This window comes from Hippichthys cyanospilos, chromosome 18 (genome assembly GCF_059441005.1).
Source record: "Hippichthys cyanospilos isolate Australia breed blue-spotted pipefish chromosome 18, RoL_Hcya_1.0, whole genome shotgun sequence".
Taxonomy (NCBI): Eukaryota; Metazoa; Chordata; class Actinopteri; order Syngnathiformes; family Syngnathidae; genus Hippichthys; species Hippichthys cyanospilos.
Window position 1 is genome coordinate 13690845 of NC_142386.1, and position 17496 is coordinate 13708340.

At 38.9% G+C, this 17496-nt stretch overlaps 1 protein-coding gene across 1 annotated transcript; it reads right to left on the reverse strand.

Moving 5' to 3' along the window:
* Window positions 1-1151: 1151 nt before the first annotated feature.
* bckdk (branched chain keto acid dehydrogenase kinase) lies at window positions 1152-16752 on the reverse strand. Its single transcript, XM_088441798.1, has 11 exons — window positions 16335-16752; window positions 14684-14752; window positions 14499-14609; window positions 12920-12967; window positions 10503-10622; window positions 10326-10424; window positions 7735-7808; window positions 7426-7554; window positions 5688-5777; window positions 5459-5614; window positions 1152-2773 (listed from the first exon to the last, which is right to left on the reverse strand). Exons 1-11 carry the CDS (start codon window positions 16572-16574, stop codon window positions 2629-2631), a joined length of 1281 nt encoding a protein of 426 aa, XP_088297924.1. The 5' UTR covers window positions 16575-16752; the 3' UTR covers window positions 1152-2628.
* Between the last annotated feature and the right edge of the window lie 744 nt (window positions 16753-17496).

The following is a 17496-nucleotide window of genomic DNA, read 5'->3' on the forward strand; positions in this document are numbered from 1 at the left end:
AATAATAGTGCATTTTGTCAGCTACACAGCGATAAAATCAGAGCAGATGCGGATGTCCGCGTTTCACCTCCAAAATAAGAGTATTTTTTTATAGTACGCCCGATATCACAGCCTACTCCTTTTACGGGTTAAAAACAAACAAACAAAAAAAATTGGCTGCGGGAAAAATCATATATAAACATTTTACTTTTTCTTTGAAACAACATGGTTCTTGATACCTTAAGATATGACTTTAACGTTTAAGTAATTTTTACTTAATAACTTAGGTGCACATTTCTAGTTCGAATAAAAACAATTTCAGCGTGTAATGTAAATATTTATATGCATCATTATGACTTGTGTCTATATGAACTCTTATCTTAATAAGAATTTCAATCAGAATGATCTCAATGCATTTAACCCCTTCGCCACTGATTTAAAAAAAAAAAAAAAAACAACACCTCATGGCATATATTACTGATATAAGTCTAGGATACTTGGAAATTTAGTTTAAAAAGTCCGACTTCCATAGATTCGGTTACAGGCCCTGGGATTTTTTTTTTTGTCCCGTCAGTATCATATCCATCATTGTTTCATTGTTGTTTTTAATGGGCTTCCGTAATTGCAAATTTACAATTTGTCACCATTATTTTTTCTCCTCTTGCATACATGGGTTTTAACCCTTTCACTACGATACTTTTTTCCCCCTTATGGCGTATATTACTTGTTTATAAGTCTAGGATACTGGAAAACTTATTAAAAACAACAAAATCTCACTTCCATACATTAGGTTGTATGCCCTGGATTTTTTTTCCCATTTGTAATACCAATAATTATGCTAATTATATATAATACTATACATAGACGTGCCAGCGAAGTGAATATGATCACCAAACGCCTAATATACATAGTAATCTAGAGTGACATACGTATATAGTATGTATTATCAATATTTCCACAGAACTAGATGGTTAATTGAGGAGAAATTGTACAACGCAAGCTACCTTGTTGACAGTGGCCCAGCTCTGGCTTGTGTATGGAAATGTTGCCAATGCCACTAGGAAATAGGAGATAGGTATGTAATGTGGGATGCCATTCTAATTGCTACCATTCCTACACTCACTGCCATTTTTTCGAAAAGCGGAAGTGAATGGTTTAAGAACGGTAATGAGTCAGTCCAAACTTTTTTTTAATGTAGAGAAAACGAGCTATTCAGAGGTCAGATGAGAAAAATGTAATGAACATAGCCATGAGTAATGTTATTGCTGAAAAATATTTTTTGTTATTATGAATTCTTCATTGATCCTCCATGGGGGTTAACACAAACTTAAACTTTGAAACATAACGGATTCACGTCAAAATGTTTTTGTTTACTGCTGTTCCTTCTTTTAACCAGCAGGTGGCGGGTTTAATTCACTCGAACTACTTATTTAGCCTCAAGATTCTTTGAAACAAGTCATCCATCAGCTCAGTCACTTCAAAGGGATGTTGAACACAAATGGTTAAAATAAAAGTGTTGACAAAAATCATCTATAATACTTACATACACACATCAATACATACATCCATGTCCAAATCCATCCCAAATTGACTAAGCATCAACGATTGTCCGCCAGGACTTATCAAAGTCCATCTTTCCTGTTGATGGGCAAGATTTGATGCCTCCTTTTACTTTTAAAGACTTAAAAGGACCCCGTTGGCCAAAAATAACAGCAAAAATATCCATGTGAGATTTTTTTTCTTAAGGCAAAACAAAGTTGTTTGGGGGAGGAAATGAAAGAAAAAAGCAAATTTTTTTTCTATATAAAAAGATGCATGAACAAAGAGAATAAATAGACTGAATTTTGGAAATACATACACAATTAAGATGTAAATAATTTCTGAAATAAAAATGTGGCAATATATGCATGACTGGAGATACATGTTTAAAGAAAAACATGTTTGAAAAAAAAATTCAATGTAAAAAAAAAAAAAAGTATGAGTTGATCCAACTAAATTCTTATTTGAGATGTATTCAAGTATTTCTGCTTGCAAAAAATCCAATTTATTATTTTTTTAAATTTTTGTGGATAACAAACTGATGCTTTTTTAAATTGAAATGTTAAAAAGAAAAAAAATCTGAAAACGTGGATCACACTTTTGGACAGTGTCACAAATGTCAGCGCTATCTTGGCTGACTTGAATGACAACATTTTTAAATTTAAAATAAAAAAAATACAGGTTGGATTTTAAAAAACTTAATGACAACAAAAATACTGCTGCGGCATACTATGCTAACGTAGCAAAAAGTAGAGTACGAAAAGGAGTGAAGGCAACGAGCAAAAGTGAGGAACATCGAAATGAAAAAGGCAAAAAGTTGTCTCTGACGCCCTCCCTCTCAAAAATGTTCTTTATGGCATCTAAGTTGATCCTTCATCTTTCAACCTAGAGTGTTTTCATCATGAGTAACTTTTTTTCTTGTATTTTGCCATCATGGTTATCATGCAAGTTTGTCCCGATAAGCTAATCTAAGAACGGGCTACACAAAAACAAAGAAACAAACAAAAAAACATGAGTCAAGTCCTCAAGTTGCGAGCTAACGTAGCTTATAATCCATCTCAGGAAAAAAAAAAGTGGATGAAAATAAAGAAGCAAAGAATTGTGGCTGAGTCACACTCGGAAGCTTTCCCCCTTGCCGTCGATGTGGCGCAGGCGCAGGTAGACATCAGTGCCGATTCCCTGCATGGACTGCAACGACAGCGAGCCCCCCAGATACTCGGCGTACGCCCGTGACGTAGGTAGCCCGAAACCGAACCTGAAACACACAAACAAGAAAAAAAATCAAAAAACAAATTAGTTACGCCAGAGGGTGGTAGCCCCAAAGGTTCATTGGTTTGGAAAATTTGAAAACGCGTCACTCAAATTAAGATTTTAAACTAGGGTTAGGTAAAGAAAATCCCAAGTAAGATGAGCAGCAAATCATCTCCGAAGACCTCCATTTCAAACAAATTGGATAACTACCCTTGGAAAAGCAACGCGGGTGTTTTAACAATTGACGAGGAGATAGGAGAAAACGTCTGGGAGTTAAACGGGAGGAGCTATTTGGCGTGTCAGACAGTGATGATGATGATTTTGAGGTCTTTTAGATGAATTCACATTCAACTGTCAAAAAATAAAGCATTTAAACTTCAAACTGTTTTACTGTTGCAACATTAGTTTCAGCATTTGAGTCTATGCACACACGCACATTGCCTTGCACTTGTCTCGTTTCAGCCCCACCCCCGCACCCACATAACCGCAACAGTAAGTTATTCTTATATGACGACGGAATGCGTCAGAAGTAGTGTAATTTAATTGGAAAGCCATGGCATGTGGAACCACTAAAGTCAGGGGTGGACTTGAACACACGTTTTTAGTAAAACTGACCCAAATTGAAGTAAGAAAGGGCGGGGTCGAATTATAAACGAGGTTGACTTGTATACGGAGAAATACTTTAAGTATACCTAAAGCTGCATCCTTTTAAACATCAACAAAAGAAATAAATTCAAATAGCTGTTAACTAATTTTTTAGAGCATCTATACAGGTTACGGGTTAGTCTAAAACTGAAACAATCAACCAAGTGCAGCAAAGTGCTTGAAATTAAATTAAAAAAAAAATGCCAATCCTAATTTTGTTGCAACCCATCCATCCATCTTCTAGAGCCACTTATCATCACAAGGGTCGCAGGCTCGCTAGTGCCTATCCCAGCTGACTTCGGACAGTATGCAGGGGACAAACTCATCTGGTTCAGGCACCCAATCACACATAAGGACAGTTTAGTGTGTGCAATACACCTGCCGAACATGTTTTTGGAGTGTGGAAGGAAGCAAGAGTACGCGGAGAGAACCCACGCGGGCTCGGGGAGAACATGCAAATTCCACACAGGAAGGCTGGAGCCAGGTGGATTTGTAATTACTGGTTGGACTTCTTTTATTGAAAACAATGCAGCAACAGTCTTGTTTAACACCTTGGTTAACATCCACACCAGTAAGCTCTGAATGACAAACGGGGGACGTAAACGGGAAATGTAAATACAGCGCGGCCTTCCAGATTATTGTCTTAATACCTCCATGTGTGAATGAGGATGTTGGTTCAGTCTGTTTGGTTCTTTTATCGAAAATAATACGGTAACTGCAGCTCCCGAGCTTGTCTTTTCTGTGGAAGCCGGGTCAAAAAGGCTCTTTGAGTGTTAAAGGTTGTCGATCCCTGGCTTTGGGTTTCAAATTAGGGTTTTAAACTAGGGTTAAGTTTTCAAATTTAAATTTGGTTTCCAAACTGGAGTTTTAAACTAATGTTAGAGTTTCACAGTAACATTGTGAACTCGTGTTAGGGTTTCAGAGTAGAGTTTGGTGTTTCAAACTTGGATTATGGTTTAAAATTTGGGTTTTGGATTAAATCTATGGTTTCGAATTAGGGATTGTATTTCAAACTAAAGTTAAGGTTTTAAATTGGGGTTTCAAACTTGAATTCCAGTGTCAAATTAGAGTGTTTAACAAAGGTTACGCTGCGTTCACACCGAACGCGATCGAGGCGAAAAAGCAGACAGTTTTGCACTGTAGTCAATGGCGTTTGCGCAACAGGGTGCGATGATGTGTTGGGTGATGTAATGGAGCGACTCGCGGCTTCTCATGGCGTCACGTAATTTCGCCTGTCGCGTGAATTTAAAAAATTTTAACTTCTGTCACGTGCTACGTCGTGACAGCCAATCCAGTTCGGGAAAGTTCAACATCTCACACGGGGGGCAGGAATGAATCATTGCGACCGCCGGGAGCTGTCCAACACGACCAGGTAAGCTTTCAATACAAAAACGGAGCCAAGCAAGAGCAATCACCTGGCCTGTAGAATCGCGGAAGGGAGAACTTGGGACATTTGGTATGTGTAGCGTTTGCATGCTGTTGAACCGGAGTAACACGGCCAAGAAAAGGCTAGTTGCAACGCTAGCATTGACAGCTCAGTATTTAGCACGGTATCAGCCACTTGATTGCGATGTTGAAACTTTTTTTTTTTGGCAGACCAGTATTGCCGCAAAGTGAGGGACACGTAGTGTAAAAAAAGAATAAAGGTATGAATTAAGGTATTGAATTAGGAATTAAGGTAGGACAAAATATTGGCTCTGCGATATCCCAGAAAAGTGAAAGCTCTCCTTTCCGGATCCACTGTAAAGTGCACAACGAGCCTTGAGTTCGACACCTGTGCATTACAGTCTTGTATGAGCGAGCGCTGGTGTCTTGTGTATTAATGTCATACACCAAAAAGACAGTATTTTTTCCTGACAGGCGTTTCGTAACCTCACTTTTTAAAAAGAGGCTGAAGCACCAGTCTTTTTTTCATCGAATCGAATCGTTTCCTCAAAATCAGTTTCCTCAAAATCAGAATTGAATCTTGAGACAGTCAGAGATTCCACCTCCTATTATGTAATATCTTTTTGGATCTCTAATTTCAGTTGATTCTGGCAATTACCCGTGCATGGGGCTGGACTGGTTGCCGCTGTTGGTGATGTTGTTGAACAAGTTGTTCATGCGAGGGTCCTGCGCACTTTCCTCGGCTGTGCTGAAGTGGTAATCCATTACTTTGTCGATAATCATGTGCGGGATGCCGCCACCGCGGTCTGAAATCCTGCACACGAAAAGGGGGTTACGCCGGGATGGTGTCAGCGCGGCGCTGCGGCCCGGCACTCGCCAACACCAACCTGATGACAAAGTCCATGTCGTTGTTGGCGATGGTGACCACCACGTCGGGGACGTTATAGGGTGTGTCCAAGTGGCTCTCCATGGTGGCCCTGATCATCAACACATTTGATATGGGCTGAGTTTCATTATACATTTTACTGTAATTTTTTCTCAAAGTGAAACACACACGTCAAATGAACATTTTTCATTGAAATGCCATTATTGTATAATTTTCAAGCAAGGAAAATAGAATTCTAGAGAGTACCGTAATTTCCCGAAATATACGACGCAGGCACTTTGGTGCACTTGCTTTTCCGATTTAGACTAAGCTGTAACCCGTATAAACGCGATAAAAATAATTAACAGTTGCTGAAAGTTGATTTATATTGCGTTTCTCTCTTGTTAATGTTAAAAAGTATACATGTGTAGGTATACTTAAACAGTTTTCATCAATAATAATCCTATTTATAGTCAGTGCATCGACTGGGGCGGGGGGGGGGGGGGTGCAAAAAGTTTTCTCTTTTCTAGGGGGGGCCTGGTAAAATATAGTTGAGAAACACTGGTATACGCACATACATACACACACTTTTTCATAAAAATGTTAAAGGCCACTTTTTTATTATTACCAAAAAAGTGAATTTGCAGATACAGTGGGCCCCCGGATTACGAACCCCCTGTTTTACGTATTTTTCATCTTACGACGGGGACCACGGCGTTTTTTGTCCCCCTCTTACGCACAAACCTTTCGTCTCACGAACCATCCAACATGCCGGTCAGTGTGTCCGCACTATTTTTTTCGCTTTGCTGCATCAACAAAAAGAACTTTTCTCGCATGTCACGGAAATGCCGATATGCTATTGGTCGATTAAGGTCACAGTCACGGTCTCAGTCACGGAGATGCCGATATGCTTTTGGTCGATTAAGGTCACAGTCACGGTCTCAGTCACGGAAATGCCGATATGCTACTGGCCGGCGTCACATCAACCACAGAAATGCCGATATGCTATTGGCCGAACGCCCTCATCTAGCTTGATGGCACGAGCTGGTCGTGTGTTGTGAAGACTTTGCAAACTTTTATCTGTTAGACATGGCTTATAAAATTGCAAGTGGCGGTAAAGGAAGAAGTAAGAGGATGATGACAATAGAAACGAAGCAGGAGATAATAAAAAAATACGAAGGAGGCGCACGCATAGTTAACCTTGCTCATGAGTATGGCCGTAACCGCTCGACAATCGGTACAATTCTCAAGAACACGGAAGCTATTAAGACAAGCAAGTCTTCTAAGGGCAAGACTTTCCTTGCCAGGGAACGGACCTCGGTCAACAACAAAATTGAGAGGCTTCTTCTATTATGGATTAAAGAGAAGGAAATCGCTGGTGATATGATCTCATTTAAGAAAAGTTCTCAATTAAGAAAAAAAAAAAAATCTGCGGGTTGGTCTCTGCTCCCCTCCGCCTCCACCCACCACCAGCTTAAGTCACATCGCCCCAAAGGTAAATGTCATTTTTCCTTTGTATATTTATGTTTTTTAATTTAACTGTACAAGTTACTAATTTTTAATATGTGTATAAAGTCCTGATGTTTTTACCTAAGGTTTTTGCACGCGTTACACGCATTCACTAATTAACATAGGTTTGGATTGCCCGTCATACGGCCAATTCCAGTTACGAGCCTAGCCGCTGAACAGATTAAGTTCATAACACAGGGGCCCACTGTATTTTCTTGAGTGTTCATGTGTGCGTGTGTGTGCGCATGTACCTCATGGCGTTCTTGAGCAGCTCGGGCAGGATGTAGTCAAGCGGCAGCGGGATGAAGGGGAAGCGCGCTGCCACGTGGCCGTTGATGCGAACTCGGGGAGAGTTACCATACTGATGCTCACAGAGACGCCTGTGACATTTAACACACAAGAGGGTCATTGGGTCAAAGTGATAAACTGACAGGAGCACCATCAGCTATGAACTGTGCAAAGTTTATCTTGGGCATGTGTGTGTGATGATGTGATGTAGGTGATCCAAAACAAACATGCTATCAAACAGATGCAGCGGCAAAACAAAAGCACTCACTCACCTGGCAAAGTCCACCCACTTTTCAATGATCTTCTTGGGGGACAAACGTCTGCAGATGATGCCCACAAAGTCCGCCTGCAAACGCAATAAGAATAGGAAAAAAATCAAATACAAATCCACATCGCAATAGAAAAGGATCCAATTTTTGAAAAACTAAAATATGTATACAGTATAATTTCTACCGCGCAAGTCAAATAATTTCATTATTTAAAAAAATCCTGACTTGAAGAATAATACTACCATATCATCATTATGATCAAATAAAGATGGAATTATTTAGTAAACCAAAAATGCTGATTAAAACAAAACTTTTCACAATTTTTAAGCTTCAAAGTAGGGACCGTCTCGTCATGTAAATAGTTTTGCACATCTTGGTAATTTCGGTCAACTTCATGATGTGGATGATATTTTCGAACTTGGAATGACTTTCAGTTCACAGCTTTGCATTGAATTTCTTGAGCTTTTCATGTTTCATGGAGATCATTTGAATTTGAAGGGGTTTCAAATCCAAACCGTTGGCTGGTACTGACAGTCGAGGAAAGTTCAGTGCACCTTTGCATGTCATGATTTCATCGAAGATGGAAGTTGAAGCGATAAAGCCACAGATAGGTTTTCATTACTATTGTATTTTAACATTACTTTATGATTTATGTTTACGAACAGACTTCAGTATTAATTGAAATCTGAGGTTTACGCGGCAACTTGTTTTATTAGAATATTTTTTTGCAGGAAAAGAAATTGCATTGTATTTTCATTTGCCTTTATTTTATTGTAAGCCTAAACTATAAAACCAAAACATTTAACGTATAAAATCCGACATTTTCATTGTACTGTAGTTCATTTGCCTTTATTTTATTGTAAGCCTAACCTATAAAACCAAAACATTTAACATATAAAATCCGATATTTTCATTGTACTGTAGAGACAAATTTATTGTTAAAAAGTATGTTAAAAAGAAATACTGTAATTCCTTAAATATAAAATGCACCTGTGTATAATTTTAATTATTCATTTGGGGGTTAAATTCTGGTATTTTCTGAGACGCGCCAACACTTTGCCAACAAAAAAATATTGCAAAGCTAAATACATTGTCGTGTTCATATCCGTAAATTATATACGTGTTGTGTGTTAGTGTCTTTCAGACTTCCCACATTGTGAGCCATCAGTGAATGGAGCGCCAATGCAACCGTGAACGCGCTCGAAGCAGTTTTTCTTTTCCTTGCAATACGGCTAGCGTTCATTTTGCCATTAATATCCACGATTGATCTGCAGCATTAGTGTTTCACTGAGTTTATGATTGTTTGTATCTGGCAAAAGACCACTGTTCATAAACAAGTCTAAGGGAATAACTTTCTGTTCTCTAACCGGTGCCGCTCTTCATTTAATCAGCTGGACACATCATAACATTTTCCTCTCTGTTTTAGTAATATTCCTGTAAGTGAACAAGGATGGACTCGGATGGTGGTTCAGTCTGCTCGCTTCTTTTATTGAAAATGATGACGTAACGAGTCAAATGGAATACCTTTCCATGTGCTCTAACCGATGCACTCTTGATTGAATCAGTTGGAGACATCTTAACTTCAGCTAACACGAGTTGCTGTTAGCTGCAACGGTCCCTTGATGCTAACGACCAACTGACGTCCCCTCCTCCAGCTCATCCCATTATGGTAATTATTCTAAATAAAACGGACAGTATAAAAATGCACACCTATGCGTGAAAACTGGGCTTATGTGGCTGACAGATCACACTTCCTTGAATGGTGTCGAAATTAAAAAAGAAAAAAAATCTTATTCTTAAGGTAGCATTTATAGCAGTGGTTGTCAAATGGGGGTAAAGGTGCCCCTGGGGGTATTGAAGGAACTCCAGTGGGCATACGAGATTTTAAATAAACAAAAAAAATATGCAAAATTCCTTTAAGAATAATTATTGAATTAATTAAATGTTTCAGGAAAATATAAGTTCATAAATCAAATTTTATGTCAGTAGGTTATATAATTTAATTATTTTAAAAAAACAGATTCTCCCCCACACTAGAATGGTTTGACCCAACTTGTCATGTGACACCTCTCGTTACCTGGCAAGTTAATGATTTATTTTTGTGAACATATCTCTAATGTAATCCCAAAAGAGGACGCTTTATGTTTAATATTTTTCTGTGGACAAATATTTATTAAGAGTTATTTCTTTTCGAGAAAAGGTATGGCACTTCATGTTGATTGTTTTTTTGTGGACAAATATTTATCAATAATTAAATTATTTCTTTTTGATAACAGATTTCATCTATGATCCATAAGAGTACACGCTATGTTGATTGTTTCTTTTGTGGAGCAAAACAAATGTATTTTGAAAGGTGATAAAGTTTAATAAATCAGACACTGAAGGCATGTTTTTTTTTTCAACCCCTTTGCACGGGTTAAGGGGTACTTGGCTAAAAACATATTTGACACTGAAATAAGGTTGAGAAAACTAGTTTATAGGACGCACCCATACTTTTGGAATTCATTTTTAGGAAGAAAAAAAAAGTGCGTCCTATATTTGGGGAATAACGGTATATGGAAAGAGGACATCTAAACAGACAAGCAATGACATACATTGTCTTCGTGCAGGGCGAGGTGGTGTGTGGCCAACATTCGGATTCCCAAACGTGAGCACAGGGTGGTGTCCAGGAAACTGCGCAGTATTGTCTCGTCCTGGAATGACCAAGGAAAAAAAAAGGCTTAAAATACTGTATGTCTAAATGATAATCCTGAGGTGTTAATTAGTTTTACTTGGATGTGCTTGCGACATTCCCTGAAGCCCTGCGCCAACATGGTGACAACGTCTTTGTGGTCATCCAGTAGCTGCTGTACCAGCTTGCAGAAGCGTCCTTCCACGTCCTGATCCTTGATCTGCAACAGGGCGCAATGGAAGGTTATGCTCGAGTGTGTTGACAACTTGACACAGACCTTCACTTGTTTATGGATTATGTTAAATAGTCTTGCTGTTTTTTGGACTCGTAACAAATTTTTACATGCAGTGCCAGTCAGAAGATTGGAAAGACCTCCAAATTTTAATGCTCTCAAACACATCAAATGGTCTAACTCAGTGGTCCCCAACCTTTTTATTACCACGGACCCAGCAATCAACCATTTACAATTTTTTTTGTCAATGGGGTGGGGGTAATGGCGAATATATATTAACTATATTAACTCATCATTAACAGGAAGCTAACGGGAGCCCTCAGTTTGCTTTTTTCAAACATACTTTTTGAGGCTACGGCTTGACAATTTTAGCCTCAGCGGCGGCGGGGGCAGTGAGTCGAATTTTAACCGCAATCACGATATTGGCCGCCACGAAGAATTAAGATGATCCTCAGCGATATTAACATCTAAAAAGCCGGCTACACATGTCCAATGAAGAACTTTGTTATCCTACCACTAGGGGGCAATGTTTAACACGTTTGCATGACAAAAGCTTCTGCTTTTTTTCATCCTAATATATAATTTACCAGTGTGAAATGGCATTGAGTTTATCACCTGCTTCCAAATATATATAGTGCTAGTTGTCAATTGAGACCCATTTTGAAAAATCCAGTTTGAATTTGGTTTTAAATGACTGAAGATGGCATTTTGACTGATAATTGATTAAAATTTGCTTAAAAGTAAATAATGTCCTTGGTTCTAAGTAGGCTTCATTTTTCTCATTGGTTTGCACTCGGCAAGCAAGATAACTGTGTGGCCCAGAGTGCCATTTGTTGTAATTATTATTTACTTTATTTATTTATTTTAGTTTATTCTTATTATTTGTAAGTATCACACCTTGAATCCTTGTTTATATACAGCTTGTTTAAAAAAGGGCAATAAATAGACATGTTTGACCAAACATGATGAATAATCGTGCTTTCAATACTAACCAAAATAATCGTGATTATTATTTTGGCCATAATCGTGCAGCGCTAATAAAAGTTGTGCGTTAAGATGCACTCTTAATTGGATCAGTTTGAGACATTTAAACTTTTTCCTCTCGGTTTTAGTAATATTTTTGTGTGTGAACAAGGATGGACGTTGGTTTAGTCTGTCTGCTTCTTTTACTGAAAATAATGCCGTAATAACTTCAGCTAACACGAGCTGCTAGTGGCAACAAGCACTTGATGCTGAAAGGCCAACTGAGTCCCACTCCTCTAGCTCACCCAATTCTGGTGATAATAGGATGGAAGAATACAGCCGATATAAAAATGCACATTTATGTGTCAAAACTCGGCTAATGTGGCTGATGGATCAATTTTCCTGTAGGGTATTGAAAAAAAAGTCTAATTTATAAGTTACTGCTTGTTTATACACTGCTTATTTAAAAAAAAAAGGGCAATAAATACACATTTGACCAAACATGATGAATAATCGTGATTAATAGCAGTGATTTCAATATTGACCAAAATAATCGTGATAATTATTTTGGCCATAATCGCGCAGCTCTACCTGACCATTAACGCCAAACCAACGGGAAGCCTCAGTTTGTTTCCCTGTGAGTCTGAAACCTACTTTTACAGCTGCCCCCATTTGTGAACTCATCGGGTTTGGTAACAAATGGGTCGAAAATCCATTCCTTGTCAATTTGTGGGTCCTTTTCGTGCTCAAAGCCCTTAACCTCTTGGATTCGTTTTAAAAGTTTTCAAAATAAAAGGTTTTTCAACATACACTAAGTTTCAGTCTCGGATAATATATCAAACGGAAATAGTTCACTATTTTGGGTGACACAACAATTCTTGTCTTTGCAATGTGGTGGGCACCAATAATAATGGTAGGAAGGTAAAACCAAGAGCCCAAAAATCCACAACATCCTATTTTTCCATCCCAAGGTTTTTCTTGATAAGCAAGAGTGGAATTGCAAAACAAACTGACACGCCTGCGTGCGACTGTTTCACAATGGTGATGACACCCACACATACTAATTTTCATCTGTGGTGAAAATTTAACAACTATATAATTCGTCACACAGAAGATTGATCTAATCTAAATACTATGTTATTATGCGAAGGTAATCTAAATACTATATATTATTATGGGAAGAGGCACCAAGCAGTCTTGAAATCTTTTTTACCGTAAGCACACATTTGACTGTATTGAGAAACTTGAACTTGAGCTGACCCCATGCATTTTTACAGTCATGAACCATACCAGCATGTGTGTGGTGTATGTATATTACTTACTTGGGGAAAGTCGCTGAGCATGTGGTATGCTCGGATGTAGAGCTCATGCTGGAAAAAGAGAAAGCATAGCAATGAAGAGGCTTTGTGATTGTGAGCAGAAAGTCCCTCAGCAGGACATTCATAACATTATTTGTCACTCGCCTACTACTCAACTTCCAAAGTTAAGTTCTTGTTCCACTATGAAACAAATCATATCCAATAGTAAGTCGCTTGTACATTGCGCAACGTTGGTTTTGTGCGAACGAGAAAGCTAAGGAGTGTTTAGTGCTACGAGTGAAGAAAGAATGTGGGGGAAAGTTCATCCACAAAAGAGGCAGAGGCCACATGTTGCTTGTGAGGGGAAAAACAGTTCCCTGATGCCATCACACAATGATTTGGAAAAGGGTGTCCTCTCGCACACGAATCCACTTCAACAAACTCAAGTTTTACCACTTTGTTTTCTAAATTTTCTGGAAATTTTGTGCTCCAAAATATTAAAAAATGGGGCATTTTTCTCATCTTTGTTTGAAGTTCAAACAAAAAGTGCAGTGTTCAAAAGGTCAGCAAAATTTGTCATGAAGTTGACTGAAATTTAATGTGAAAATTTAAAAACAGTTTCCCAAAGTTAACTGGTTTGAATGGAAATATTATCAGGCAAAGTCTACGCATAGCCACAGTTGTTGTACTGTATTTCTCCATGTACAACTCGACTCCCTCCTTTTTTATTTCAATTTGGGGAAATTTTACAAAAACGCAAGTATAGGTCTACCACTGACTTTAGAGGTTACACATAGATCATTACTGTCTAATTAAAACACATGATGTGTGTTACTAAAATGACAAAATCTAACAGACACATTTCTTCACCATACACCGAAAAAACATACTGTTGCAGTTATTGGTAGGGGTGGGGGCAAGAAAAGTTAAATCCCGGACGTCCTCTCCTTCCTGCTTGTCATTTGCGCAAACACCCTTGTTAGTCTTCTGTTTGAAATGGCGGTCTTTGAAGTTGATTTGCTGATCATCTTACTTGGGATGCTCTTTACCCAAGTGTTGTAAGATGAGAGCATGGAAGGTTGCCCTCCGCTGCCCCCCCCACCTGCCGACATCCATGCCGGCTTGTTCAAGCACATGTCCTAGGGCTGAAGGAGACGCGTAAAGCCGTTTTTTCCTTTTCATAATGCTTCAAAGTCCGCTGGAAAAATGATCAGCCTCGTTGTTGACAACAAAGAGGCAATAAGGCAGCGCTTGATGAAAGTGCATTTGAAACTGCAAACACGCTAAAAACGGATGCATACTATATTGAATTAGAGGTATATATAATCATTTTAAGCCATCTAAATGACATATTAATCATTTCACATTCAAATTAATGTTATTCAAACGTGGAAAATGACACATGTGTGTCTTATTTGAGCTATGGGTATAAGACCCCGCGGACACATTTTTTCTTTTTTTTTGCATGCATGGAGGGGGTGGGGGGTGGGGGCTGTTCTTCAAAAACAATTATATATTTAAAACAATTCTTGCTAAGAATTAAAAGCCATGAAAAGTGTTATCATGAATGTATTTGTTTGCAGGTGTTTGTGTGTCTTCTTACCACTTGCAGGATGGTGGGATTACATCCAATGATGAAGGGCAGGCTCCGGAAACCCTTAATACGGTGGGCGATGCGCACGGGGAGCTCCTTGTGCAGGTAGTTAGCACTGCTCTGGAAAATCAGACCAAGACTTTTAAGGTAAGTGTTGTGAGTATACTAGTGTGTTGACGTGTGGCAGCACTGACCAGAATGTGGTGTCCATCTGGTGACTTTCCGGCGTACAGCAAAGTGGCTAAGGTAAGTCGCACTGAGGCCTGAAAGACAAATCGACCAGGCCAATGTCACATCATGATAGATTTATATATATATAAACATTTAAATTACATGTCAAGTAAATCAGACAGGCAAATGGAAGTTGTTGGAAATTGTAAACATAAATAGTGCAATGTGAGAGATACGATTGATGAAATATTTTAATGACCACTGTATATATTTAAATCATATATTTATACTGTAAGAAATTTGTTTTAAGGTCTATTTTGTTTTTGTAAAGAGAAAAGTGTGAGCTCTGCGCACAAGAATGCAGCTGATGATTTATGCACATCTGGAAGCACTGGCTTAAGCGCAAGCAAAAAGAAAACAAGCTCCGTTTTTTTTCCAGTGCGCACGTGCTAGCTCGAGTTATTTTAGCTCTCGATGCTGAAATAAACAAAACAACTGCTTTAAACTTGTAAACAACTGGAAAGCAAACAAAAGTGGCAGATTGAAGTGTGGCGCTTTTGAAGATAATCACATTTTGTTGATTAGGCATATTTGGTGTGTGGACTGTAAAATGTCAATCATTGAAATGTTAAGTTTAATTGAACATTGGCCATGACTGCTGGTAAGTAGGACAAAAAAAAGAAAAGAAACCAGACAATAAAGGACTCCCTCATGCTGGATTCTCTATTTTTTTTTTTGCACCATTTTGTTGGTTTTGTTTAAATGGCAGGTTTCTGGTGTAGCGTACCTCGTTTTTGTCATTTAGACAAATATGTAAAAAATCAAAAATAGTAAAAATAGTCTCTTCACTGCAATTATGGAGCACCTTGGTGGCAGGAATTATGCTGGAGTTTCATTTGATAGAAACTGTCCTTTCTGCCATTTCATGGCATCATTGACAAAAAAAAAAAAATGTGGATTGGGGAGTTTGATTTGTCAAAAACAGTAATTTGCCACCATTTGGCAGAATCTTTGCGGGTCAAGGATCTACTTTTTTTTTTAGTAAGGAATTTTCATTTACACCGAAATGATTGTGGCATAGACAGGTAAAGGAAACTTAACATTTTCAGAGAGTGGCAATTACTCTTGGGTTTTTACTTTTAAGTGAGACAAGGGCTCAATTTAAAAGGTATCAACTAGAAAGTAATGTTGAGTCAAATTCTGCAAAGAGTTAGCAAACGTTCTGAGCAAGTTGTAGTGGGATAAAAGATGGATGGCAAAAAACCCTTCTTGGAAAAAGGTAAGAGAAAAACATGCTGCGTTCAGGGCCCTGGAGCAAAAATCGGCCACTTTGAATGTCACACTTATTTGTCAAGTAGTAACTTATCACATTTAATGAAAAAAAAAAAAACCTGCCAACATAAGGCCGAGCGTATGAGGACTGCGTTAACGCCATTTTATTAATCAAAAGGTGACATCATTCGGTGACAACTGAAGTGCAAGTTTAGACATGTAAATAAGCAACAGTCCAGTGTGTCTTCGTCAACAGTTATGCAGCAGCAAGAGTTGACCTAAATTACATAAATAAAGAGCTGTTTAAAAAAATGACCGTCATTGAACGCAGCGGATTTCCAGCTAGCAGTTAGCATTCGCTGCTACAGTGGCTAGCTTTAGAAACACACGAAACATCCTTACTTTCTCCGCCGAGACGTCAATGGCCGACTGGTTGTAAAACGACGTCACCGTCTTGGAGCGCTCCCGTGCTAATTCTGAGAATCCCTGCAGGGAAGAGGACGTGGACCTCAGCCGGCGGCCGCCCGCATCTGACATCGGCGGCGGCGCTAGTGGTCCTGGCACGGGTGCCATTGTGGTAGAGGGCGCGAGGAAGAGGCTGCCCAGCCTCGGCCTGGCACGGCTGGCGGTACCGCTCAGCATCTCAACGGCGAGTCCCAAACCTCAAGAGGCGGGGAGTCCAGCCCTACCTGCTATGAGGCCATCGGGGCTCAAGGCGCACAATGTGCACCAAGGCACGTACGCCTTACTTGCAGACACAGTGACTGACCTCGGCACGAGGGATACTATCTTAGAGGAGGGCAGGTCTAGTATGATCGAGAGAAGGGGCGGGGCGGCAAGATTGACTAATAGACGGCGCAGCCAATCAGTGGACCAATCATCACTGTGGGGGCGGAACTTGCGTCCTTACGCATGCTCAAGCAAACACAAAGGGAGACGAGGAGTTGGTAAACATTTCCCAGTACTGTACCGTATATTCAAGACATATGAAAGAACACTGCAGCAGACACATTTAATACTTAAATAAAAGGAGAAAAAACTCGAGATTAGAGTGAAAAGTAAGGAAACATGGCGCAAGCCTTTTTAAAATGCCATCTCATTTGAACGTACTTGGCAATACATGTGAACATTTTGTTGGCCAAAAACAGCTTTCTTTCCTACAACGCCACATGGTATTGACGCGTTTCTGCATACCCTGTGGCATTATTCGAAAAGATACTATACATAAAACCACCCATTTTCTATCGCCGCTTCTTCTCACTAGGCTCGTTGGCGCCTATAGCTTCGGCCATAAAAAAAGACAAATACGTAATTTTTTTTTTTTTTTTTTTACATATTGGTATATTTTAAGTCAAATTTTACACACACAACACACAAATTCTTTGCGCGTGTGCATGTCAATAATACCCACTAGCATTATGGTGAAAAAATACAAATTATGTGTTTTTAGCAATTAGCTGACAAGTATGTTTGAACATATTTGCAAGTATATGTTCAAAAAAAACGTGACAAAGGACAAAAAATGTGTACTTGACACAAATCAATCTACTATTTTTAGTTTCGG